General features: G+C 38.4%; 1 protein-coding gene across 1 annotated transcript; it reads left to right on the top strand.

Annotated features, from left to right (window-relative positions):
• On the top strand, window positions 1-23,363 carry TARS (threonyl-tRNA synthetase). The gene is made up of 19 exons (XM_029941036.1): window positions 1-164; window positions 3,472-3,552; window positions 5,354-5,544; window positions 8,126-8,249; window positions 10,219-10,340; window positions 10,827-10,944; window positions 11,203-11,267; window positions 11,349-11,427; window positions 12,180-12,326; window positions 13,432-13,530; window positions 14,464-14,630; window positions 15,500-15,662; window positions 15,756-15,893; window positions 16,543-16,620; window positions 16,872-16,972; window positions 17,060-17,164; window positions 19,026-19,098; window positions 21,900-22,014; window positions 22,931-23,363. Exons 1-19 carry the CDS (start codon window positions 108-110, stop codon window positions 23,077-23,079), a joined length of 2,172 nt encoding a protein of 723 aa, XP_029796896.1. The 5' UTR covers window positions 1-107; the 3' UTR covers window positions 23,080-23,363.
• Window positions 23,364-25,381: the final 2,018 nt, after the last annotated feature.

Below are 25,381 nucleotides of genomic sequence, written 5' to 3'. Positions count from 1 at the left end.
GCGCAAGCGCAGTGTTCTCGGAGCGCCGGCCCACCTCTGACCCGCCTCGGTTCTCCTCTCCTCCGGACCATCGCTTTTGGGTTCCTTCTTACTTTCGTGGTCTGTTGATGTCGGAGGAGAAGGACAGAAGCCCTTCAGGGAAGATGGCAGGCGAGGAGAAACCGGTGAGCGAACTGAGTGGGACCCGGAGGCTGCTTAGTGTCCACGGTGCCCGACCAGGCTGGAAGGAGGAAGCAGCCCCGGTGGTGTGGGGCAGAGAGACCCGAAGGGGACGATGGAGCTCCTGGATGCGTCAGAGCCTCTTTTGGGGGACAGATCGTCCATTCATAAAGTAGGGCGGGGCCTTGCAGGTCATCTCTAAGCCCATCCTCTTTTTGCAGATGAGGAAACTGAGACCCTGAGTGACTAGCTTAGAGCCATACACATCTAATTAGAAGCCTAGACAGAATTAGAATCTAGGACTCTCGACTCCCAGAGTAATGTTTTTGACTCACCTTAGGCGAGAAGAACATTGCAGAACCTCATTTAATCCTAAAACCCTGTAGGGGTGAAGAGAAAACTGAGCCCCCAAGATCTGACCCAACTTACCCAAGTCTGGGTGCTTTATAATAAGTGGTGGAAGCTGGATGACCCCAGCTGACAAACCATAGAGAGGTTACACACTTCCCTGCCTGCTGCTGTAGGCCTTCCCTGTCATCTGTTGCTTAGGAAGAACCCCAGGTCACTTTCACACCAACAGGTCGAGTTTTTTTATGGTCAACAAATGTCAGTGTCTCCAGGCACTGCTGGGAGATGCAGCTAGGAAGGTGAAAAGACCCAGTGCCTGACACTGAAAACTTCAGAGCCTGGTGTGTGAGGCAGGACAGCAGTCATTGTGCAGTGTGATCAACCCTGTGGCATTACAGAGAGAGGGAGCACCTAACTGCTTAGGAGGGAAGGGCTCCTTTTAGTTCAGTTTGGAAGAAATGAGTCTAAGTTCGCCAGGTAAGCCTGGCAGGGCCATGCTTCCCAGGGAAAGGTAGGGAGGACCGTGACAAGGCACACCCAGGAGTATCTGTATAAAGGTGTTTGCAAGGGATAAGCCTGAAGGCTTATCTACAGTTCTTAGAGTAGTTTTAAAGGTCACTATGGCATTGAGATGCAAGATGTGTGGGAAAGAGGTCAGGCCACCAGCAGGAGGCCATTGCAGTGGTCCAAGTGAGAAGTGGCCCTGTCTTCAGCTAAAGCAGCCTCAGCCCTAAGTCTCTGATAGGATAAATCGTGTAAAAGCCACAATTTTCTCATCAGTAAAATAAAGATGTCCTCTAACTCCAGGATAGATTAGGGAAAATACATATGTGCACATTCTAAACTATATGAATTAAATTTAAGGTGATGACTGTTGCCAATCCATAGAGGCTTCTTCATCTATATTTTTTCATTAAAAAATATTTTATTGTTTTGTAACTTGTTTACTTTTTTTACTTAATAGTCTATAGTCAACAAGTTTCCAGGTCCACAAATACAGTGCTATGCCATTCTTAACCGGAGGTTATGTATAGCTGACAAGTATATTATTTTTCCCTTCCATAATAATAATAACTACAATACCTAATACTTTTGAGTGCTGACTGTGGGTCTAGTACTATATTATGCATTAACTCAACTGTTTCAATCCTTATAATAACTATGAACTGGGTTCTCTTATTATCTTCATTATCAGATGAGGAAACAGGCAAAGAATGGTAAGTCCCTTGCTCAAACCCAATATTCTGTAGCCAGTGCCCATAACTAGTGCTGTCCTGCCTCCCAGTGCCTGCCTGGGTATGTGTCAGGGACAGAGACTCCGTCGAACTCCTGGGCTCCCCGGACATACCTATCCTAGCTGCTCCAGTCTCTGGGGGTGAAATTTAGCTAAACTATACTCCATAGATACTCTTCACAGTATTCCATAATGCTGTTCAGAGTTTCTTGACATTGTGAACTGGGTAATTCTTTGTTTGGCAAGGCTGACCATTACAGAATGTTTAATGACATCCTGGTCTCTACCCACTGTATGCCGATTGTGCCTCCCAGTTGTGACAACCAGAAATGTCAACCGACGTTGCCAGGTGTCTTACTAGGGAGCAAAATTGCTTCTGGTTGACAACCACAAGTATAAACCAACTCTACCTTGGTTATTTTTACACAGGACTTCCTTCATTAAAACTTTCTCTGCCTTCATGTACTTCTAATTAAGGTCTACATTCCTTATGGTAACCCCATAGCCTTTAGTGCTGGCTTCTGTCTAAGCCCTAGTGTGTCTTAACTGACATGATTTCCTAAAACAATGTTGTTGTTGTTTTTAACTTTATTTTATTTATTTATTTTGAGAGAGAACACACAGGAGCAGAGGTGGGGCAGAGAGAAAGGGAGAGAGAATCCCCTGTGGAGTTTGAACTCATGAACCGTGAGATCATGACCTGAGCTGAAATCAAGAGTCAGATGCTTAACCTGTTGAGCTACCCAGGGGCCCCTTAAAATAATCTGTTTTAGTCAGCGTGATTTTCTTATTCTCCCTCTCTCTTTCTCTCATTTTTTTCTTATTCTCTGTCTCTCTTTCTCTTTCGGTATTTCCAACAATTTATTTCTTCCATTCTCAAAATACAGCCTATTGAAATCTTCATCCTTTAAAGTCAATTGTCCTAACTTATTTGACATCTAATCATAGTGCTGCACCTGTATTCTTTCTTCCTCTGGAAATTTCTCACATGTGTGTGCCTCACTTTCCCTAAAGAGATTAAGTTTGCACATTGCATGATTTGGGTCTTATGTTTGCTTCTTTCCTGGGGTTAAAATTTTATGGGCACAGTCTTTCAGTAGTACTTGGGGGATGGATGTACATTGCGTTAGACTTTTTTTTTTTTTTTTTTTACAGATACTATTACTGCATGCTTATACTAAAATTGCACGCTCTTTTGTGGCTATATGTTGAGTATATATCCAGGCAAACCTGAAGCGAGAGTCACAGGAACAAGCAAACTAAATGCAATTTGAGGACTTGAACATGATCAAGTAACTCTTATCTCTTTTTAAAGATTTGTCCTGGGGTACCTGGGTGGCTCAGTCACGTCTGACTTCAGCTCAGGTCAAGATCTAGCAGTTCGTGAGTTCAAGCCCCATGTAGGGCTCTGTGCTGACACCTTGGAGCCTGGGGCCTGCTTGGATTCTGTCTCTCCCTCTGTCTCTGCCCTTCCCCTGCTCACACTCTGTCTCTTTCTTTCGCTCTCTCTCAAGAATATACATTAAAAAAATTTTTTTAATTTGTCCTTATTGCCAGTTGTTATTTTGTCTTTGATAGTGGTGAAATTTTTTAGTCTTTCAAAATCAGATTTCCTACTCTTTTTTTAAATATCTGCTCAAGTAATAACCTCACAACTTTTCTGAGTACAGCATGGAGGAGTGTCAAACTAGATTAAAATATAAAATCTTACTTTTTATTTGCTTGTATAGACAGGTGCCAGGGAGGAGAAGCGAAAGGAGGGAAGCAAAAAGAAGAACAAAGAAGGATCTGGAGACGGAGGTCGAGCAGAGGTAAATGTTTTAGAGCTCTGTTACCGAAGACTGAAAGGTAGTAGGAGCTGTCTCAGACTTACTCTGTGTGAGATTCTAACGGCTTCCATGGGGTTGTGAGATGGCACAAGATAGAACACTCAGGAGGGAAAAATAGGAAAGGAATGTCTGAGGGGAAAAAAGAGTTGAAGTTATTTGTAGTTGGAAAAGGGAAAGAGCGTTGAAGTCCGATTACAAGATAATCTGGGGGATTAGATGTGAAAATCGTAGGGAAAAATTGGGAATGAAGGGGCCTAGTAATTACTCACTTGCCAGATTGGATACCAACCGACTAATCATTTCATTCAATGAGATGTTACAGGATTTGATGTTTGAGTTTACGCCGAATGCAACAGAAGCCAAAGAAGGCCCAATTCCTTGACCCTTCTCATTAGTCCCATGAGGACTTGGCACTAGGGTTTGGTTTTAAGCCAGACAGGTGTCCTTGAGGCCTCTCTGTTGTAAAGAAAACATTCACAGTTCCCCCAGCTCACACTAAAAGGAGGTGACATTTAAAAAGTCAGCCTAGAATCAACTTGGTTTCTGGATGTTCTACTTTAGGAGGCTGTTAAGCCTGTCTTCCTACTTTATGAGTTGAACTGCTGTAAACTCTGCTTCATTTTTTGCTTTAGTCATTGCAATCATTTTATTAGAGTCTCCTTAGAAAGTTCCCAGAATACAGAAGCACAGAGGAACAGGCTTTTTAGAAGGATACGGTAGCACAGTAAACTGGCTTTAAAGAGCTGCTTTTATTAATGCTGTGTTGCTAAATTTATAGTGCTTTCATTTACTTAAGGGCCCGTTTGTGGGTGATTGAGAACTGCTCAGTGTTGCTTAGAGCCCTACCTAACCATTTCCCTTACATTTTGTTCATTGTATCCCACTGTAGTTGTGGGGGAAATTGTTGATTGTGAATTTTAAAAATTTGCAAGGAAGTTGAAAGATGCATGTTTCCTCATTTGTTTTCATACTTTGAATACAGTAGTACATGGTCTTCCATCACAGCTTGGGAATTAGTCTGCAGGTGGAAAACAAAAGGCACAATTAGAGGCACAGTTACTTCTGAATAGAGTATTTTAAGTACACAATGTGATTCTCTATATCTTCAGTGATCTGTCTGGAAGAAAGTTCACAGTGAGATGTGTTAACACCTTTCCTCCTGTTCTGTGCTCTCATTATTTATGTACTCGTCTTAGTCCCTTCTGAGGGCAACATGCAGGTTCTGTTCTTCCCTTTGATTCCAGCAAGTACTTTCCTCGAATGGGAGCCCTTACAGCAAATAAATGTATAGTTGGTCAGTTCAGAACTGGTGAGTGGACATATAGCCTGACCAGCTGCACTGACCATCCCTAAACAAAATGGAAAAGCCAGCTACTTTTTATTTCTAATATTGTTTAGAGCTGTATTGTAAGGTCATTTGGCTAGAAAAGACCTTAAGAGAATATCTTAAAAGGAAAAAAAAAAATCACCTTGTGCAAATAGCAAATGGTGATAATTGTCCATGTAAGGTATTGACAGCCCACATATCTGTTGTTATTTATACTTTTCCATTTTTAAGCAAAATTCTTATAATAAAAATTATAAGAAGACAGTATTTAATTCCTTTTTTTAACCTTAATTTCAGACAAGATTAAGTCAGTGCCTGGTGATTTGTGCAATCCATTTACCATATTGTAAATGGTAATCATAATTTTTGTATTTTCCATTTTTATGATTTCTCCCCTTTTTCTGAAAAGGAAAGCAAGTATTTACTGATCATTTATTTCCTCACTTGTCTTAACAGTTGAGTCCTTGGCCTGAATATATTAACACACGTCTTGAAATGTATAATAAACTAAAAGCAGAACATGACTCCATTCTGGCGGAAAAGGCAGAAAAAGATAGCAAGCCGATTAAAGTCACTCTTCCTGATGGTAAACAGGTCAACGCAGAATCCTGGAAAAGTACACCGTATCAAATTGCTTGCGGAATTAGGTATACGCTACACCTGTCTTGACCTTCTATTGTTTGTAACTAAACTTTTTTTTATTATCTTGTCAAGTTTTATCCTCATAATATTCTTATGTTATTGTTTGTGTTTGTAGTGTTTATATTGTTTGGGATTTTTAAAAATCAAAATGGTGTGTTTTATACTCAAGATTTGAAGTTAGTTTCTGAGAGTAGACAGTGTTTTCCCTATTTTGACTTAACGGTCTGATTTGAAGTTAAAAATGAAGATAGAACATCTCACATTGAAAGGTTAAATTAATAAAAGACACATGAAAATAATGGATGGACTGTGATCTTAAAAACCTTTATTTGGTTGGGAAGAAATGACTGAAAATTAAGTGTAAATGTAATAGAATCAAGCTTTTTTTTTTCTGATATGGGGAATCAATAGTTGGTCAGTTTATAGGAAATGATTAAGACGGGAAAGCATAAATTGATGCATATATATTATACCAGGTGTTGTACAAACCCGCTTTGTACAGCCCAAGAGCTAAGAATGGTTCTTAAAGTGGTTTGGAAAAAAAACAAGAAAACTAAGAAGAATATGGGGCAGAGACCATGTGTGGCCCAGTCTGAATTATTTATATAGCCCCTTAACAGAAAAAGTTTGCCAATTTCTCTCTTAAACATTTTCACTTAGAACATGTAAATACATGTTTATTCATTCTATCCTTCACCCTATATATAAGTGTGTAACTATTTCTATTTATCTTTACTGTTTCATTATATGTTGAGTTACACCACATGCAGTCACCATGTAATTGTCGAAAGTGGTTGATTATCATCAATTTCATATTGTTGAACCTAAGGCCCAAAAGAACAAACATACAGAGCAGTTTGGGATCCAGCCTGGCTTATTGCTGGTAAGCCCACTATGCAGCTGTGGACAGAGAAGCAGTTGGCCTGTGAGCCATGAGTCTTTATTGTGCCATCGACACCGATTAGCATTTTTTACAAAGAAAACAGAGTGTTTCCATTAATTTGACCATTGCTTCTACCTCATTCCAAAGGAAGTAAGAAAGAAAATTATGATATCAAGCAGATTTCCATATGAGATCATAAATTACAGGGTAGACTTCTAAATACCCGTCTGTGTTGGTATTAAAATTCAAGCTCCAATTAGTCCAGGAACCTTTTCCCTGCATTCTGTAATATTGTCCTCCAGATTATATTGTAATTTTTCAAATAACCAATTAGAAAAAAATTTTTTTTGAGAACTGCAAAAATTTACAGAAAGTATTGATGAGCTTTAGGGCTAAAGTCACTGATCAGCAAGTGAGGGTGCTTTACATTTTTTTCAAAGTCCAAAATAAGTTCTTGCTGTTGTGTGAAAAATTGTAGCATGAGTAACAGACTGTTGAAAGGTTTGGATGATCAGTTGTGAATACAAAAAAAAAAAAAAAAGGCATGCTCCATTTGCTTTTGAAGGTTTTCCTTTGAAGTTTTGTTTTGCTTTCAATCTGAAAGTTTAGATTATTTTATCCCTTCTTTGGAAAACTGAAATGATCTAATACAGTCTGTGCATATCTACATTTTCAAAGTAACTCTGCTGTTAGTATCTTAAGGTACCATTTTGGACCCTAAAATAAAAGCCATTTTTTTCCCCAAAGAATACAGAGAATATTAGTTGTCTTTGATCAATTCTTTAATCTTCTGAAAATTATTTTACACCAGTATCACAAAATACATTTCTCTCTGCCAAACCCATGTTCCGTCTTTAAAATTTTATATGATCTCGAAAGGAAAGAAAACATTGGATGTAACTTGTGGGAAATTCAGTGAATTTGAAGATTGCATTAGGAATTTATGGTTTGCCTTCTGTTAGTTCTTCTGATCCTTCAGCCCCTCATTTCTTTATTCTCAAAGCCTGTCCAAGCTATCTGACCTTTACTGCTTTCCAGTCCTCAGAATTCCTGTCGCTTCCCCTGGTGTGGTCTCATAGTGTGGTCTTAGCCACTTGGTGATCCTTTATATTGTGTACTCTGTGCTGTGTGCCTAACTGTCTTTTTAAATCCATATTATAAAATAAGTTTTATTGAATAATCCTTTATTTTACCTGTATGCTTGTCATAAATCATACCATCTTTGGTATTTACAGAATTTATTCTGAGGTTAGCATTACCTCACAGAGGAAAGATCTCAAGTACGAGGAAAAGCAGAAGAGTTAATCAGTAGCCCCTCTTTTTCTTTTTTGGATCCTAAATAGCTTGGCTTTGTGGAAAACTTCCATTTGGAGACATTAAAAGATTAGTCAAACCACTGAAAACTGTTTATCACAGTTGTCATGTCTGCTTTAATAAGAGGCATGAAATGTGAAATCATGGTGTTCTGGATTTTCAGGGTCCTCTGGTTATACTTGGATACATTTTGGAGGGGTTTGTTGCTTTTTTTATTTTAATTCAGAGAGCTATATACATAAACTATAATATAAATAATGCATGTGTTATTACAGAATATATGGAATGTTTATTTTCCAGTTCTTATTCTCAGATTAAGTGTTGTGCTACAGAAGAGTCTTTTCTCCATTCTTTTGTTCATATATATACATGTGTGTATATTTTTTAAGTCAAGGCCTGGCCGACAACACCGTTATTGCTAAAGTGAATCAAGTTGTTTGGGACCTAGACCGCCCTCTGGAGGAAGATTGCACCTTGGAGCTTCTCAAATTTGAGGATGAGGAAGCCCAGGCCGTAAGTTTTTATTCAGTAGTCGCTGAATTTCAGGATCAAGGTCCCATTTCCAATCTCTTCCTGCTTACACTGTCAGTGGGTTTAGAGTTTATTGGTGACTCATTGACGTATTTGAAATCTTCATTTTGTCTTTCATTTAGGATCATGAAAGAGCTTACCTTATAAATTTAAGAAGTGAACTTGAATACATTTATTTTCATTACTAGATACTTCAGTGGGAAATATGTTCTGGGATTTTTATTAAATTTTTGTTAAAAATTGATAAAGCAAGTAAAAATTGCCTCTACCATATCAGTCAGTACAAGTCAGGTATATAAATTTTACAAATAAAATTGAACCCTTCCTTAAACTACTCCCCCTATTGGACAATTAATTTCCATATTTTCCTTATTTAAAATGCAGATTTGCTGGAAGCACTATAAAAATCAAGCTGCATTTGATATTATGGTTTTCTTATTTCTCCCTGATGGGCATATTGTATAAAGGGAATTAAAATATTTTGTTTAATTATGATAGTGGTTTTCAGATGTATTCTGAATTCCTTAAGTTTTTGTGAAAACCATTTTGGGGGGCTCCTGGGTGGCTCAGTCAGTGTGTGACTTGGTCCCAAGTCATGATCTCATGGTTCATGGATTCAAGCCCTACATCGGGCTCTGCGCTGACAATGTAAAGCATGCTTGGGATTCTCTGTCTCTCTCTGTCTCTGCCTCTCCCTCACTCATGTTTTCTGTCTCTCTCAGAATAAATAAAACTTTATTAAAAAAAAAACATTTTGGTACCTTACAAATAAATCTTAAAAGTATAGCTTTGGGCATATTCTGACTCATTTGACCACTTTAAAAGCCAAGTATAGATGACTCTGAACAATATGGGTTTGAACTGTGTGGATGTATTAATAATACAGATTGTTTCTCTATAAATAAATATCTGTGAGTATTTTTTGATAAAATAAATATATTTTCCATATGATTTTCTTTTCTTTTTTTTAAGTACTTTTTAAAAAATATTTTATTTATTTTTGATACAGAAGAGACAGAGCATGAGAGGGGGAGGGTCAGAGAGAGAAGGAGACACAGAACCGGAAGCAGGCTCCAGGCTCTGAGCTAGCTGTCAGCACAGAGCCTGATGCGGGGCTCAAACCCACGAATGTGAGATCTGTCCTGAGCTGAAGTCGGAGGCTTAACCGACTGAGCCACCCAGGCGCCCCTCCATATGCTTTTCTTAATAACATTTTTTTATAGCTTACTTTATTGTAAGAAGGTAGTATATGATAGTATATGACCCATATACCATACAAAATATGTGTTAATTGACTATGTTATCAGTAAAGCTTCTGGTCAACAGTAGGCTGTTAGTAGTTAGATTTTTTTGGAGAGTCTGGAATTTATACTGAGAGTTTTGACTACGTGGAAGGTCAGCATCCCTAACCCCTGCATTGTTCCTGGGTTAACGGTACTGCTGTCTGTTTTCAGCATCCGTATGGTTGTCCTTGTGTTCTATAATTGTGTTGTGGGGACAGATTCTAGCACCTTAGTTGTTTGAAGCCAATAAAGAAAAAGAAAATGTAATTCTTAAGTGATATTCCACAGCTCTGTAAAGGCCACAGCATAGGACATAGGATGTGGGGTATGTGACAGTGACTCAAAGATCCTGGGCCATTATGGTCAATAAGACAGTGACATTGTGAGTGGCAGTTATTTTCAAGTAACATAATCCATCAATTTAAATTAATGATGCTAATTTGAATTTAAATAATTTGAAAACAACTAAACCAGTACAAATACAACTTAATAATTATTTTGATTTTGCATAGAATCTCGCCACCATATATACATTTATAAATTTAGATATTTTTAATGTCTTGGGTTTATTTATAGCAAATTTTAAATAATCTTTTTCAGGACAGCCATATTAATTTATAACATATATGCTCAGACTCAGACCATCCCGTTTTTCTTTGCATTTTCAGGTATATTGGCATTCAAGTGCTCACATAATGGGTGAAGCCATGGAAAGAGTCTATGGTGGATGTCTATGTTATGGTCCACCAATAGAAAATGGATTCTATTATGACATGTACCTTGAAGAAGGGTAAGTTATTGAACTGAATAAAGAAAAATAAATTCTGAATTACTAAGAGTCCGTGCATTGTTTCTGAAGAGTTCTCAAGAAGGAAGGAATAATATCAAGCTTATTGCTTAATAGTCAACAGGTATTTCCACTATCAAAACTTGAAGTCTTGTAGTAACTTTTGAAGTGGTAGGAGTTTATGAGAGCTCTGTCGGAGATTGATGGAGGCATAGTCCTAAGCTCGGTTGGGAAATGAAATGAAGCTGGTCATGGAAGTGGAGGGAGGATTGACTAGTGGGAATAGTCTCCATGATGATCAAGATAGAAGCCATTGAAAATATAAAATATAAAAATGATAATAATACCTAGTTCAAGACTCTAATATATGATACAAGTGTCTGCTTTTTAATATTAAAACTCTTCGCGTTTTTTAAGAAATATTCATCCAGCCTATGGTATGAGTAGAATAGAGTGGAACCAGATTAATTATACTTCCTTTTCCTGCAGGGGTGTGTCCAGCAATGATTTCTCTTCTTTGGAGACTTTATGTAAGAAAATCATTAAAGAAAAACAAGCTTTTGAACGATTGGAAGTTAAGAAAGAAACTTTACTAGAAATGTTTAAGGTAAATTGAGCTGTCATATATGGTCTCCACTTTTATATCACTCCTTAATGTTACTTTAAGTTGTCACACTGGGGTGTAATGTACTAAGTTGAAGCCTGATCTGTTCTTTAGAAAAACGTAACAATATTTGTAAAACATGAAGTATTGACATATATCTTTTCCTGCAATGCTTCAATAAGATGTATTCAAGTTAGCTGTAGTGTTTAGAGGTAAATATTAAAGGAGGGTTATTAAAAAAATAATTTTTCCTGTTTTTAGTACAACAAGTTCAAATGCCGGATATTGAATGAAAAAGTAAATACTCCAACTACCACAGTCTACAGGTGAGATATCAAGTGTCATTAAGTGTAACTGGTGTAGATGTCATGTTAAGTCTGTTAAACTTCCTTTCATTTTCTCTCTAGGTGTGGCCCCTTGATAGATCTCTGCCGGGGTCCTCATGTCAGACACACTGGCAAAATTAAGACTTTGAAAATACACAAGGTAAGCAATGTGACTTTAGAGACTCTATATAAACGTATTAATTACTACATGTTTAACCTTCTGTTGGTGTCTCTTTCTACCTGTTTTTCTGTTGCATGTGTAAGGGTGGATTTTTTTTCATGCTGTCTACTGCTCCACGCCACTAGTCTTTTTAGCTGAAAGGCTCCAGCAGTGACTGAGTCACCCTTCCTCAGCAGAGCACGTGGGGATGGAGCTTTAGGGGGTTTGCAAAAATCACGCAGTCAGACTTCTAAGAGTTTTAAAACTCACTGTTAGTATGTTCTTTTGCCCTTCATTTGTCTAAAGTAATAATTACTTTATTTGCACTGTTTAACCAAACTAGTCCTACAAGTTTTTACCAGTTGGCAAATGTTTTATGGCTGGTTATTCAAATGCACTTTAAATCATATGAAAAATGAAGTCATTTCAAGATATTTTTGTTGGTTTCTTTTTTATTTTTGTTTAATTGTCTTATGGGAGATGTCCTTGCATTTCATTCAGGGAGTTGTGGTTTGAATGGGTGATTGAGAGGGAGGAATTTTGAGGGAATTAAACAGCCAGCTTTGTACTTTGGCTCGGCCTCAGAGCAACTGGGAGATGTTGCTAAGTGTACATTTTTTATACCACTTTTTTTGTCATAAGGACTATTATGAATTTGACTCCTAGGCGACTATGAGAAATTATATCTAACTCAAAATAAATGAGATATTAACAGATTTGAGTATTGTTTCATGGTTTGTCTTTGCTTTTAGAACTCCTCCACATACTGGGAAGGCAAAGCAGATATGGAGACTCTGCAGAGAATTTATGGCATTTCATTCCCAGATCCTAAAATGTTGAAAGAATGGGAGAAGTTCCAAGAGGAAGCTAAAAACCGAGATCATAGGAAAATTGGAAGGGTATGTTAAAAACAAACAATAATGTTTCTAGACTAAATTTTCTTTATTTTCATCTGAAACTTGGCTGTTTCAGGAATTTCAGTTCTAGGAATTTCCTTTGGAAAAGATGCAGTGTGTTCCAGTAGTTATATTACTGTGTCCTATCTAATCCATAAGTGACTTCCTGATTGTCTTACTGTTATCTTTCTCTCCACATTAACTTCCTGGGATGTGCTCAGTACCACACTAACATTCATTTACGTTTTCCTTTTATTGAGAACAAACGCTGACGACCCACAGTTTTCTGTAAAAGCAGTATAGCGATGTTTTATACAGCGGGACATGCTTTGAAAGTTCCTGGTCTCACGGACTTATTTTAAAATGTGAAAACTGATTTCCCCTAAAATTAATCTGCATGTTGCCCAAGGTGACAGAGCAGTCACCGGTGAGTGCCGCGGTGTCATTATTCCTCTACCCTGAATGTTCTCCGAACTGGACATAATATTTGGTTAAAACACGCCTTTCTAAATTTGTGCGCACTCTGTGCCATATGCTGCTCTGCTCCCTTAATGGTCTGAAGTAAATCCCAGCGGTCAGGAAGCACCAACAGTTGGGGGGGGGTCCTCCAAGGATCCTGGGCATTTTGGGGGGAAGCGAGAGGCAAGAAGGTAGGAGGGTGCGCTTCTTTCACCAAGACCCAGGGTCAGCCACTTTGATCTACATCTTCGCTTTCATCTCACTGTCCTCTTTCCAGTCTTCCTGCCACTCCTACTTTAAAAAAGAAAAAGAAACAATAGTCACATCTTGGAGCTTTGAGGAATTAAAACTATGAGAACTTCCACTGAATTATAATAAGAGAATTAAGGCCTCTGCTTCATGTCATTCTTGGGCAAACTTGACTGGATTTAGGATGTAACTGGTGGAGAACGTACTAGTGCTAAGTTGTAAATCAGCCACAATTCTGTCCTCCCAAATACGCCAGAAATGTTGACATGGTTTCTTTGATTCGGGAATGGCACACATTAAAACACAAGACACCGTGGTCATAATCTGAACTCAGGAGCACATGAGTTTATGTTGCTGTTACATGCATGTATAAACATTCTTTTGCTTTTCCTTTACTCAGGACCAGGAACTATATTTCTTTCATGAACTGAGCCCTGGAAGTTGCTTTTTCCTGCCAAAAGGAGCCTACATTTATAATACGCTTATTGAATTCATCAGGGTAAACCATATTCATTATTTCCTTCTGTAGATTTAGGATATAAGTTGATTTTATTAAATAAGTTATGCTAAAAGGAAAGATAATCTTGTATTTGAGAAGAAACACTTAAAAGAATAAAACTGCAAGTCTGAGTTTTCACAAAATGTTTAAAAAGTTCCTTTTTCTTGATACGTGATTTTGTTCATATATGTGGGTATATTCACCATAGAGCGGCTGGTGAGCTTGAGGTGGGATCAGGAACCCTTGACCCGGGAGCCCAGAATGCTCTTTGACCATTTGTTTGTGTTTTCCTCAAAAAAAAAAAAAAAAACAAAAAAAAAAAACCAGTTAATCTTTACACTGCTTTCTTATCCTTTATAAAACAAGAAGTCTTTCAAGCATAGGTTTATAGTGGATAATACCACCAAGATCTGCATACTCACCACCGAATGTACCACATATGTACATTGGGCTATATTTGCTTCAGATTTTTTATTCAAGTAAACTAATACGGAGTAAAGCAAAATGTTCCCTTTTAGGGTCCCTTTCGGATACATTTCCTCACCTGCGTAGAAGAAACTGTTTGAAGTTAGCGTGGATCCATGATATTTAATGCCCGCCCCATTGTGTCTTGGTCGGCATTAGGATTTTTTAAATCCAGTCTAGTTTCACTTGTTATTTACTATTCTCTATAACCACCACACTCTGCCCATTCCTTTATTGGCGGACACTGATGTAAGTTCTAATTCTCTCATAGTACAAGTCGTTGTTTTGATAGGCCTCCTTATGAACATGTGCAGGAGTCTCTTCTTCGGTGCATACCTCCAAATGGAATTTCTAGATTACAGCATATGTGCATCTTGACCTGCACTAGACAGTATAAAATTGCTCTTTCCATTTTATGAAGTATGAACGTCTGTTTCCTACACGCATATTGTGTTTGTTTTCTCGCAGAGTGAATATCGGAAGCGAGGATTTCAGGAAGTGGTCACCCCAAACATCTACAACAGCCGACTCTGGGTGACCTCGGGCCACTGGCAGCACTACAGCGAGAACATGTTCTCCTTCGAGGTCGAGAAGGAGCTGTTCGCTCTGAAACCCATGAACTGCCCAGGACACTGGTACTGAGCAGCTTTTTCCTATCAAGCACTTTCCCAGGGTGCTGCTTGTCCTGGCTCGCTCTCCCTCCTTTGAAAGAAGTTTTGTTCAAAGCATCAGAAGAATATTTAGACACAGCATTACTGTGACATTATAATATCCTCCTTGCCCAGTTAGATGCCCAGATCTGTAGACATTGACAAATGGCACTGAGGTGATAGCAGTGAACAGGCAGCATATACAAAAGAGACTAGAGAAGAGCAAATTCTCTAGACTTTTTTTTTTCCTTAAAGATATTCCGTTAAAACTTACAGCTAATGAACTGAGAAATCGTCCTTGCTTTGCAGCTGTTTCACATTCCAGCCTTGAAAGTTCGGTAAAGAGTGACTCGGACAGACTAGGTAGCTCGGTGCCTACAGGTCCTGGCGGCCAGGCCTCGAGGGGGAGGGAGAGCGGAACCTCCACCAGGGAACTGGGTTTGTTCCTGCTTCTCCCAGATTCTCTAACGCTGCTGAAGCACCTTTAGACTGAAGCGGTTTGGGGGGTGACAAGAAAGCACGGTCTTTAGTGTTCAGTGTGTTCAGTGATTTGTATGGAGCTACGTTTTTGGGGTTTTTTTTAATATGAGCATTAAAGGCAGTTCTCGAATGAATGGAAATATTGGGCACAAGGATTTGACTCCAGACTTGTGAGAATAAATTTTTATTCTCTCTTGGTTGTGGATGGTCATATTATAATTTATTTGCTCTTTTATTCACGCAAGTGCTTACATTGTGGCATGAAGTCCAGAATTTAAGAAATGTTGCCCCTATGGACAGCCTTTCGTATATTAGAAAAGCAGTTTTCTTGTGAAATTAAATATCAGTGGGTTTTAATTTTCTGTTTTCTTCAGTCTTATGTTTGATCATCGGCCACGGTCCTGGCGAGAGCTGCCTCTGCGGCTGGCCGATTTCGGGGTGCTGCACAGGAACGAGCTGTCGGGAGCGCTCACGGGGCTCACGAGGGTGCGAAGATTCCAGCAGGATGATGCCCACATCTTCTGTGCCATAGAGCAGGTATTCTGAGGCTCGGAGATGAAATATTCTGAAAGAATCGTGAAGAAAGTCCAGGAAAAATTACCACTGTGTGTTTATTTCATTTTTTTAAAGATTGAGGATGAAATAAAAGGCTGTTTGGATTTTCTACGTACAGTGTATAGCATATTTGGATTTTCTTTTAAACTGAACCTGTCTACTCGCCCAGAAAAGTTCCTTGGAGATATTGAAGTATGGAACCAAGCTGAGAAGGTGAGTGTGTTTTTCAGCTTGCTTGAGTGCTATTTGACTGAAATGAACTTGTTCCAAGAGACCCAAGCCTCTTTAAATGGATAAAAAGCAAAAGAGAAAGTTGAAATGGTTCAGAGGTTGAGTAAACTAGTTTTTTAATGTATGATTTTATATTAGAGATGGTTGAATATTTTTTTCAGTCATCAAGCTGTAACTTGTAAAAGGAAATTAGAGGAAGGTGGTCAAAAGATAAAAACTTCCAGTTATAAGATACGCAGGTGCTGGGGACATAGTACACATTGGGATGCCTGTAGCCGACACTGGTGTGTGATATGCAGGAAGGTTGTTAAGGGAGTAAACCCTAGAGTTTTCATCACAGGGAGAACTATTTTTTTCTTTTCTTGTTTCAATTTTACTGTATCTGTATGAGATGATGGCTGTTTACTAAACATAATAATGGAAATGACTTTATAATCTATGTAAATCAAGCCATCGTGCTATACTTCTTAAACTTACACAGTGATGTGTGTCAGCATTTCTCAGGAAAGAGGGGATTTGTCTGTATTTTAGGTGGACAAAATGCTAACGCGGAGAATTTAGTCTCAGATTAGGCTGGAAGAAGGGAAGTTGCAGATGAATAAAAGTAAAAATGATTTTGCTTTGTTCTTAGCAACTTGAAAACAGTCTGAACGAATTTGGTGAAAAATGGGAGTTAAATCCTGGAGATGGAGCTTTTTATGGTCCAAAGGTCAGTATGAACGTCTATTTGAATAATGTGATTTTTATTTTGGAGTGAAGAAGAGATTACTTTAAAATAAGTTAGAAAGAAAGGAGAGAGGGAGGAAAGAAATAAAAAGAAAAGGAAAGAGAGAGAGAAAGAAGGAAGGAAAGAAAGAGAAAAAAAAGAAAGAAAGAAGGAAAAAGCCAGCCCTGTTACAACTACTGAGTTCAGCTTTAATGTCGACAGCATCTTAAAATAACCCAGTGTCTACTTCTTAGATCGATATACAGATTAAAGATGCAATTGGTCGGTACCACCAGTGTGCAACAATCCAGTTGGATTTTCAGTTGCCCATCAGATTTAATCTTACTTTTGTAAGGTGAGTTTCTGGTGTCTGCTCTGAATATTTGTTTTGAGGGGAATATAAAGGAATATATATAAAGTAAAACATTTTTTTTCTACCTAGCCATGATGGTGATGATAAGAAAAGGCCGGTGATTGTCCATAGAGCCATCTTGGGGTCGGTGGAAAGAATGATTGCTATTCTCACTGAAAACTATGGTGGCAAATGGTAATTTTTGTCTTTTTTTCTGTCTGGAGAATGCAAATTCACTAAGAAACGTCTATTGTCCAGTTTAGTTATGCAGTGGAAGAGAAGAATGATTCTGATTGGTGACATCTAATTAATGACAGGCATATACTAAGGAATCACAATCTAAACCCAAATTTTTATCTTTAAGAATATTTTTCTTTTAATTTTTTTATGATTATTTTTTGAGAGAGAGAGAAAGAGACAGAGCATGAGCAGGGGAGGGGCAGAGAGAGAGAGAGAAAGGGAGTCACAAGTCCGAAGCAGGCTTGAGGTTCTGAGCTGTCAACAGAGCCCAACGCAGGGCTTGAACTCACAAACCGTGGGATCATGACCTCAGCTGAAGTCATATGCTTAACCGACTGAGCCACACAGGAGCCCCCTTTAAGAATAATTATTAGTTATAATTATTTTTATTTCACAACTTGATTTGTTTGAATGTTACATAATACTTTCTAATTAGGAGTTATTATACACTGAGAAGCACATTTGTTGTTTTGATTGCTTCTCGAGTAACTTTGGGGATGAATATGGTTTTGGTGTTTTTGTCTGTGTGGACAAGAGTAGGCTTTGGGCTTACATTGTTCAGTATTGCTGATCATAATATGCATGTATTTTGACATCCTTAAGAAGCTACTTGTTTTTTAATTGGAAGTACCAACTCCAAACTGGTGCACACTTTTTGTCTTGTTTCTGTGAGGTTATACTTTTGCTGGCAAGATCTGAGCACACGCCTTGCATTTTGTCTTTAAGCAGTTTTCTCTGGGCCCGCAGTGTGTGAAGGCGGTTGAAAGCGGCACAAGGTTGTCGAGCCCCTTCTGTAGCGTCTGCCGTATCAGTTGTACTGATGCAAAACTTTTGTAAAATGTACATCTGTTTATCTCACACACTATAGTCATTTCAGTTTTGTCTGTAATTTGGTTGGTTCAGACATCAAGGGGGACTTTTCATGCTTGTCAGTGAAATAGGATTATCCATTTTCAGTTCTGTTTCACAAAATCCAGTCAAATGTAGGAAACATTCCATACATGGTGTCTAGAGAACAGGGCGATCCTCCACTGATGGCTCCATCAACCCTGTGGGAGGTGTGATTCCAGCCTTTTCCCTGTTGAAATAGAACAGTTGAAAATAGAGGAGTGATTAAGAGAAACACTGAGTCTAATGTCTGCAGCATAGGGAGCATATGACACCTGAAATACTCCAAAGGCAGAATTACAAATGGTCAGTTTTTAATAGGAAGTGGAAACCTAGGAGAACATAGGGTGCCCAGGTTGCCAAGACTCCAGACACATCAAACAAGGCACTGCAGGTGGCAATCTGCCTTTCAAAAAGATAGATGTGAAAACACACTCATTTTTGTCAAATACCATCACCAGTTTTTATTAGTAACAATTTGCTGAATCCTGCAAAATAGATCTTGAGTAAGCTGAAGACGTGGTCTGGTCCATGTATTCCATGAAGAATAATCAATAAAATAATGAACGATAGATTACTAAATAGTTCTTTGTTAACCTCTCTGGCGGCAGGTGCGCGGTGCTCTGTCTGTTACCTGATATGATGAAGTGTGAGGCACGTCCCTGCCCCCATTGTGCTTGGCCACCTGCTTAGCAGATCCCACCTTAGTTACAGATTTTCCTGATTTAAGGTTACTTTTCTGCTCCTGAATCTCTTCCCTTTAGTCTTTATTGGATATTGCTGAGGGGGGCTAGTTGTTTTTTTTTTTTTTTTAAGTGGCCTTTACATTGTTCAGGGAAAAGATAAGGCAAAGTAGACTAAGAAATGTGCCATCCTTGTTTATAAAAGGGACCCAATCCACATTAAATATTCTTAATTTCTTCTAAAGGCCCTTCTGGCTGTCTCCTCGCCAAGTAATGGTCGTTCCAGTGGGACCAACATGTGATGAATATGCCCAAAAGGTAATCCTTTAATATGACTTTTCTTTAATTTCCTCTCTGTTATTCAGCTTCGTATCCTTGGTGGACCAACCTGCTTGCGGTACAAAGAAGTGTTACTATTTTCAATCTGTGATAAGCCTGGATAGATCATATTACCTCTTTAATACTTTTCTACATGGTTTCATGATCAGAAAATGTAATTTAGATAGTGTTTTATATATTCTTGTTTATTTTAGTGTTTAGTATTAGGAAATAGTAAATGCCTCAGGATGATGTGTACATTCAAATGCATAATTCAAATGTATTTTGACTCAGTAATTTTGCTTCACTTCTTTTTTTTTGAGTTTATTTATTTATTTTGAGAGAGAGACGGGCAGAGAGAGGGGGAGAGGGAGAATCCCAAGGAGACTTTGCACTGGAAGCTCAGAGCCCAATGCGGAGCTTGAACATATGAACCCTGAGATCATGACTTGAGCTGAAATCAAGAGTCAGATGCTTAACCAACTGAGCCACCCAGGTGCCCCAAATTTTAACGCACAGTTCTTCAGCTATTCGTAAATTTTTTTTAAGTTAATGGCATGCTGGACCAATGTTTTGCCCTACCCACCAAAAAACTACCTTACTAGTAACAGATATGTAAATATCCATTAGGATATTTTAATATCCATATTAAAAATAGTTTGTTCTGTTATAGGGACAATTTTATACTAAGAAATTTCAAATCAGTAAAAGTTGTGTTATAAGTAAGCATTGTTTTGTAATTGGAAGCTAAAAGTAATAAATTGGCTAGTTAATACAGACAAATAGGAATATCAGTGAACAATATTGTAATATCAAAACCATCATGTTTCCAGATCATCAGAATGAATTGCACTCAGGTCTTAATTGTCTTTAAAAAAAATAAAGGAATCTTAGACCAGCTGAAAAGCAAACCAAGCACTGTATTTCTGTTACTGCACACAGTAGTTTTAGTTACAGATGATGAAAATCACTTATGTTCCATGGTCAATTGATTATACTCTATTTTATTTGCGTTGGGAAAGCTCACCTGGTAGGAGAAAGGTCTGTAACTAACTCACTTCTCAACTGGAGACAATGCTGACTCTGTTCCATCAGCAGTGGTGGGGAGCACTTAGAATTCTGTGGGGTGGGGTTTTGGGTTACCGTGAATTGACAGGGTCGGAAGCACTACTACTGATACTTAATGACTGGAGACCAGAGATGCTAAACAGTCTGAGAGTATCAGGCCACTTCCCAGCTATACAATAGCCAACTCATGTATCCACAAGGGCCCATATTAAGAAACTAAAACACCAGTTCTTCGGAGCCCCTGGGTGGCTCAGTTGGTTGAGCATCTGACTCTTGATCTCAGCTCAAGTCTTGATCTTAGAGTCATGAGTTCAAGCCCAGCAATAAAACTGAAACACTTGTGCTTTATTCTTTAAAATGTGTTACAGTCGAAAGTGTAGTCTTCTTCTGGCACTCTGATAGACTGTGTAAGAACCTTTCTGGAATTTATGTACTTACACAATCCCAGCAAGTTCACTGATTAATGATCATTTACACACAACAACCTATTAGTGAAATATAAATGGTTTATTCAGATCTTTTTGTCATATTAGTGGTGATTGGTTATCAGGTAGATGGAAATTTTAATTTAACTTAAAATTAAAAAAATTTAATGTTGCTTTTTTGGGGGGGAGGAAAAATATTGAAAACATCGTTTACTATTTAATATGCAAAAGCTTAAGACAGTAGTACAGTGGAACCGGTATTTTTGAGGGAGATAAAAAAGCACAGAATGATCATCTGTAATGTAGCTTCCTAGATTCCTGGAAGTTTATTTCAAGACATCCCAATTTTGGGCGCCTGGGTGGCTGAGTCAGTTAAGCAACTGACGTTGGCTCAGGTCATGATCTCATGGTTCGTGAGATTGAGCCCCACATTGGGCTCTGTGCTGACAGCTCGGAGCCTGGAGCCTGCTTCTGATTCTGTGTCTCCTTCTCTCGCTGCCCCTCCCCTGCTTGTTCTCTCTCTCTGTCTCTCACAAAAAAAAGAAATCCCAATTTGATCTTTGCCTCTGACTCCTTTGTTTAATTATCTTTCTTTTAATCAAAAAGGAAATCACTGTTTAGAAAGAAAAAAATTACTTTTTACTATTTTTCAAACTTGATATTATATTTAAATTATTCTTGTAGAGTTCTGTTTACTTAGATCATATACACAAAGATATTAAAGAAATAATTAGTGTTAAAAGAATTTTATGTGATGTTTTGTATTCCATTCTCTAGAAACATAAAAGAAGTTACTAAAATGCTTTTAGCCTATTGTCTGTGCTATCAGTATTTGATTTTAATATGTTGCATATGCAATGACAGCAATGGCTGGACTCCTGTAACCAATTTGCTGCCTCTTTGAGGGACCAGAAATACTACATTCTCTTATTAGACAGGACATCCATCATTGTATATTTATATGGAGACTGATTAATAATTTGTTTACTGACAACTAGGTAGGAAACAAGATATGTTTGCAAAAGGATTCTTTTCTTTTGTGATGTGTTTTAGTGGAGCTGATTAAATTTAGCTGGTGGCCTGAATTCTGATTTTTAAGGATTTTCTAAAACATTACCTCTCAAGAGCAAAACATGTCATTGTAATTTTTGAAAATGTAGTCCCAAGTCACAAATTAACAATGTGTGCTTCAATATATCCATTTGCATTCTTTTTTAATATTTGTATGATTATCCAAATCATATGTTAAATCATTTAAGATCAAAATACAGTTCTTAAATCTGAAGAATTCCATATCTGTTTAAATAGGTACGGCAAGAGTTCCATGATGCTAAATTCATGGCAGACATTGATCTGGATCCGGGCTGTACCTTAAATAAGAAGATCAGAAATGCACAGTTGGCACAGTACAACTTCATCCTAGGTAAGAAAGGGAACTTACCAAAGAAAATCTACCAAACTATAGGAGAACACTAAAATCTTGAGACTCAACCTTAAGAGAATTGTGGTCATCAGTTTAGTTCCCTCGAGACTCTTAAACTATTAAGTTTGTTCAGTTTTTTATAATAAAGAGAAATTTTGGTGTGAAAAGGAATAATCTTTAAAGGTTTGTTTAAAAATATTCTTTTATCTCCTATTAAGTTGGCTGGTTTAAGTGACTGAACATAGTGGTTTGAAGCATTGCAACATGATGCCTTTTTTTAAATGAGAAGATTTTTAAATTTGTCATCCAACTCTACATGGTCACCTGAACATTTTATTTTTTCTTCAATAGACTTTTTTTTTAAGAGCACTTTAAGTTCGTAGCTAGACTGAGCAGAAAGTACAGAGCTATCCCTTATGCCTCTTGCCCAGAACAGACAAAGCCTCCCCCACCCCCAGCATCCTGCACCAGACTGGTGTCTTACAGTTTACATCAGTGTTCACTGTGAGTTGTGTACATTCTGTGGGCTTGGACAGATCTATAATGACGTGTGCCCACCGTTGTGGTATCCTGCTGAATTGTTTTACTGTCCCCCAAGTCTGTGCTCCACGTACAAAACGCTCTCCTGACCATAGGCAACCACTGATTTTTTTTTTAAACTTTTCCATAGATTTGCCTTTTCCAGAATCTCATACAGTTAGAATCATACAGTACATCGTCGTTTTAGCTTGGCTTCTTTCAGCAAGTAGTGTGCATTTAAGTAAAATTCCTGTGTATCTCTTCATGGCTTGATAGCTCAGTTGAGCATTTTAATGAATCAAAGGCTACCTGGGGGCTTTGGGGTCCTAGGATCATTTCTGTTTGGATGTTCAGTAAAAACCCTTCCATCTGACAAAGCTTTGTGCTTTTGTTTTAGTTATTGGTGAAACAGAGAAAGCCAGGGGCACCGTTAATATCCGTACAAGAGATAATAAGGTGCACGGAGAGCGTACAGTTTCCGAGACCGTCGAGCGGCTGCGGTGGCTCAAGCAGTCGCGCAGCAAACAGGCAGAAGAGGAATTCTGATGAAGAGCTTTCCCCGGATTGTCTCAGCGGGACGGATGGACAGGGTGTCCGTACCATTTATTTTATACTCTAGAAAACATCGATTCATACTGAAGTTGGAATAGTTTAGCAGAGTCTGCGTGGGTGACTGCAGGATCAACCTACTTTGTGACCATGACAGGTGTTAGACATGGGTACTTGGAGGAGGTAATTAAAGGAGATGACATTAAAGTGATTTTACTTGTTATATGAACACTGGAGTACTGAAAAAAAAAACCAGGAGGAATGTTTTAATGTGGGAGGAGGTTTTTATAAATTTAATGGACTTGAAAAATAAAAATTTTCAAATTTGATTAAAAGAAAGACTAGAAATGGAGTATGTTGTAAAAATAAAAACTTTAATTCACCCAAGTTTCAATGCTCTGTCCTTCACGTACATATATGACTACCAGGAACATATTGTATGATTCAGTATTTATCTTTATTGTTTTCTAGTACAAGAAACAGTTGGGCTGTTCTTAAACTGGGCGATGGGCTAGGTGCCTGCTTCTCGGGCAGAGGGTGACATCTTTTAGGAGAGTCACATCTTTTTGAATGTAGACAATTAAAACCAGCCCTGGCTCTAATATAAAGTAGACTTGCACGAAGTTTTAAGATGAAGATGAGTCTCTAAAGAAAGCCATGTGGCCAGCAGACTGCTCAGGGCCCTAGCATCCCTGGTTACACAAATCCCCTATCCTCTCATAAAGAATAAGTTCTGAATAGTGACTAGTGATTGGGAGAGCCCCACAAAATAAGGAATTCCTTACATGGATATACGGTATACTGACTCCTCTTCATCTTAACAAAGGCGACAGCCTGTTCATTCTCTAATAACCCCGACGGCTTGGAGCACAGCCACTTTGCATAGATTATATCCTCACTTTAATAAAGGAGATAAGACCTTTAAGCAGAGGGAATATTTTTTTGAAATTTCATAATTACATGTGGCTTATAAGTGTCTTAAGACTTCACCTTTCACAGGTTTGTGATGAGCTTTTATATGTATCTTGAGGAAAACTAATTATATATTTGAACCAGAACTCTGCATTCCTAAGTCATGACACCAAAATTTGATTTAATTTTTATTTCTTTACAATTCATAGTATCTTAATTTGATTTTCTTCAGTTCAAAAAAGAATCATAGATTCCATATTATAGAATCATTTTAAATGGTTTCCTTAATACTTTGTCCAAAAACCAACTATGGTTTAGCTAGATTTCTTCAGTACTTATTTTATATAAAGCAACAAATAGGTTATATTATTAGTAATCTTGAAATGTTTAAAGAAGCTTTATGAACTTTTCAGAACTTAAGATATGAAAGTATATATAATAAAGACATAGGTTGGCAGGACCAGGAATCAGAGAGTCCTCTTTGTAATTATTATTTTTTTAATGTTATTTTTGAGAAAGGGAGACAAGAGTGCAAGTGGGGGAAGGAGTAGAGAGAGAGGGAGACACAGAATCTGAAGCAGATTCCAGGCTCTGAGCTGTCAGTACAGAGCCTGATGCAAGGCTCAAACTCACAAACAGATCATGACCTGAGCGGAAGTTGGAGGCTTAACTGACTGAGCCACCCAGGCGCCCCAGAGGATCCTCTGTAGCGAACAGCTTAGTCCTCGGTTCTGGTGGAAACGATAGGGTAGGACCCTCTAAGACCTTGTAGGACTGGGCTTATCCCGTCCAAGCTCTTCAAGTCTGTAGTTCCTTTTGTTCTTTACTGGAGTGCAGAGACTGTCCTAGTCACTGTTTTATTCATCTGTTCTATTCTGGTATTCAACTTGAAGAACTGAAAGGGCTCAGTTGCTATGCTTTTATCAAGCATCTAGTCTATTTGGAGTTAGGTGATCTTGGTAATCAAAAATTCAGGAACAATTTTAGAACAGTTGGAATCACCACATAACTAACTCTGTAAAGACTGATTTTGTGAGGTAAACTAGTTACCCCAAACAAAATAGATTCCAAAATATGTAAAACTGGGGCCCCTACAGGTTAGGGACGCAGAGGCAAGTGGAAAAGTCAAGGACCTAGAGCGGTGGACTGAGTTCACACGCACTCTCTGATGACTCCTGTGCCCAATGAGTCTGTTTGCCTCCCTTCCCCTCACTTTATTACAGCGAGGGCCCCCCACGTCTCACTTCGGGCCCCGCACCAGGCCCCGCACCATGACGGGTAGACCGGCGCTGGTCGCTGGGGGCCTGGGAGTCTCCGGGACGTGGCTTGAAATACAGACTCCTGTGGTCTGCGCTGGGTTCTGAGAATCTGCGTCTAACAAGCTCAT

Source organism: Suricata suricatta, chromosome 6 (assembly GCF_006229205.1).
Source record: "Suricata suricatta isolate VVHF042 chromosome 6, meerkat_22Aug2017_6uvM2_HiC, whole genome shotgun sequence".
NCBI classification, from domain to species: domain Eukaryota; kingdom Metazoa; phylum Chordata; class Mammalia; order Carnivora; family Herpestidae; genus Suricata; species Suricata suricatta.
Note: the sequence above shows the minus strand (reverse complement) of the source record. Positions and strands in the feature narration are given on the sequence as shown.

Excerpts from the sequence above, each read along its gene's own strand:
- TARS (XM_029941036.1), top strand. The coding sequence starts at position 108 with ATGTCGGAGGAGAAGGACAGAAGCCCTTCAGGGAAGATGGCAGGCGAG. Across the intron at positions 11,268-11,348 it reads CCAACTACCACAGTCTACAG|GTGTGGCCCCTTGATAGATC; the intron begins GTGAGATATCAA and ends TTTTCTCTCTAG. Across the intron at positions 22,015-22,930 it reads ACAGTACAACTTCATCCTAG|TTATTGGTGAAACAGAGAAA; the intron begins GTAAGAAAGGGA and ends CTTTTGTTTTAG.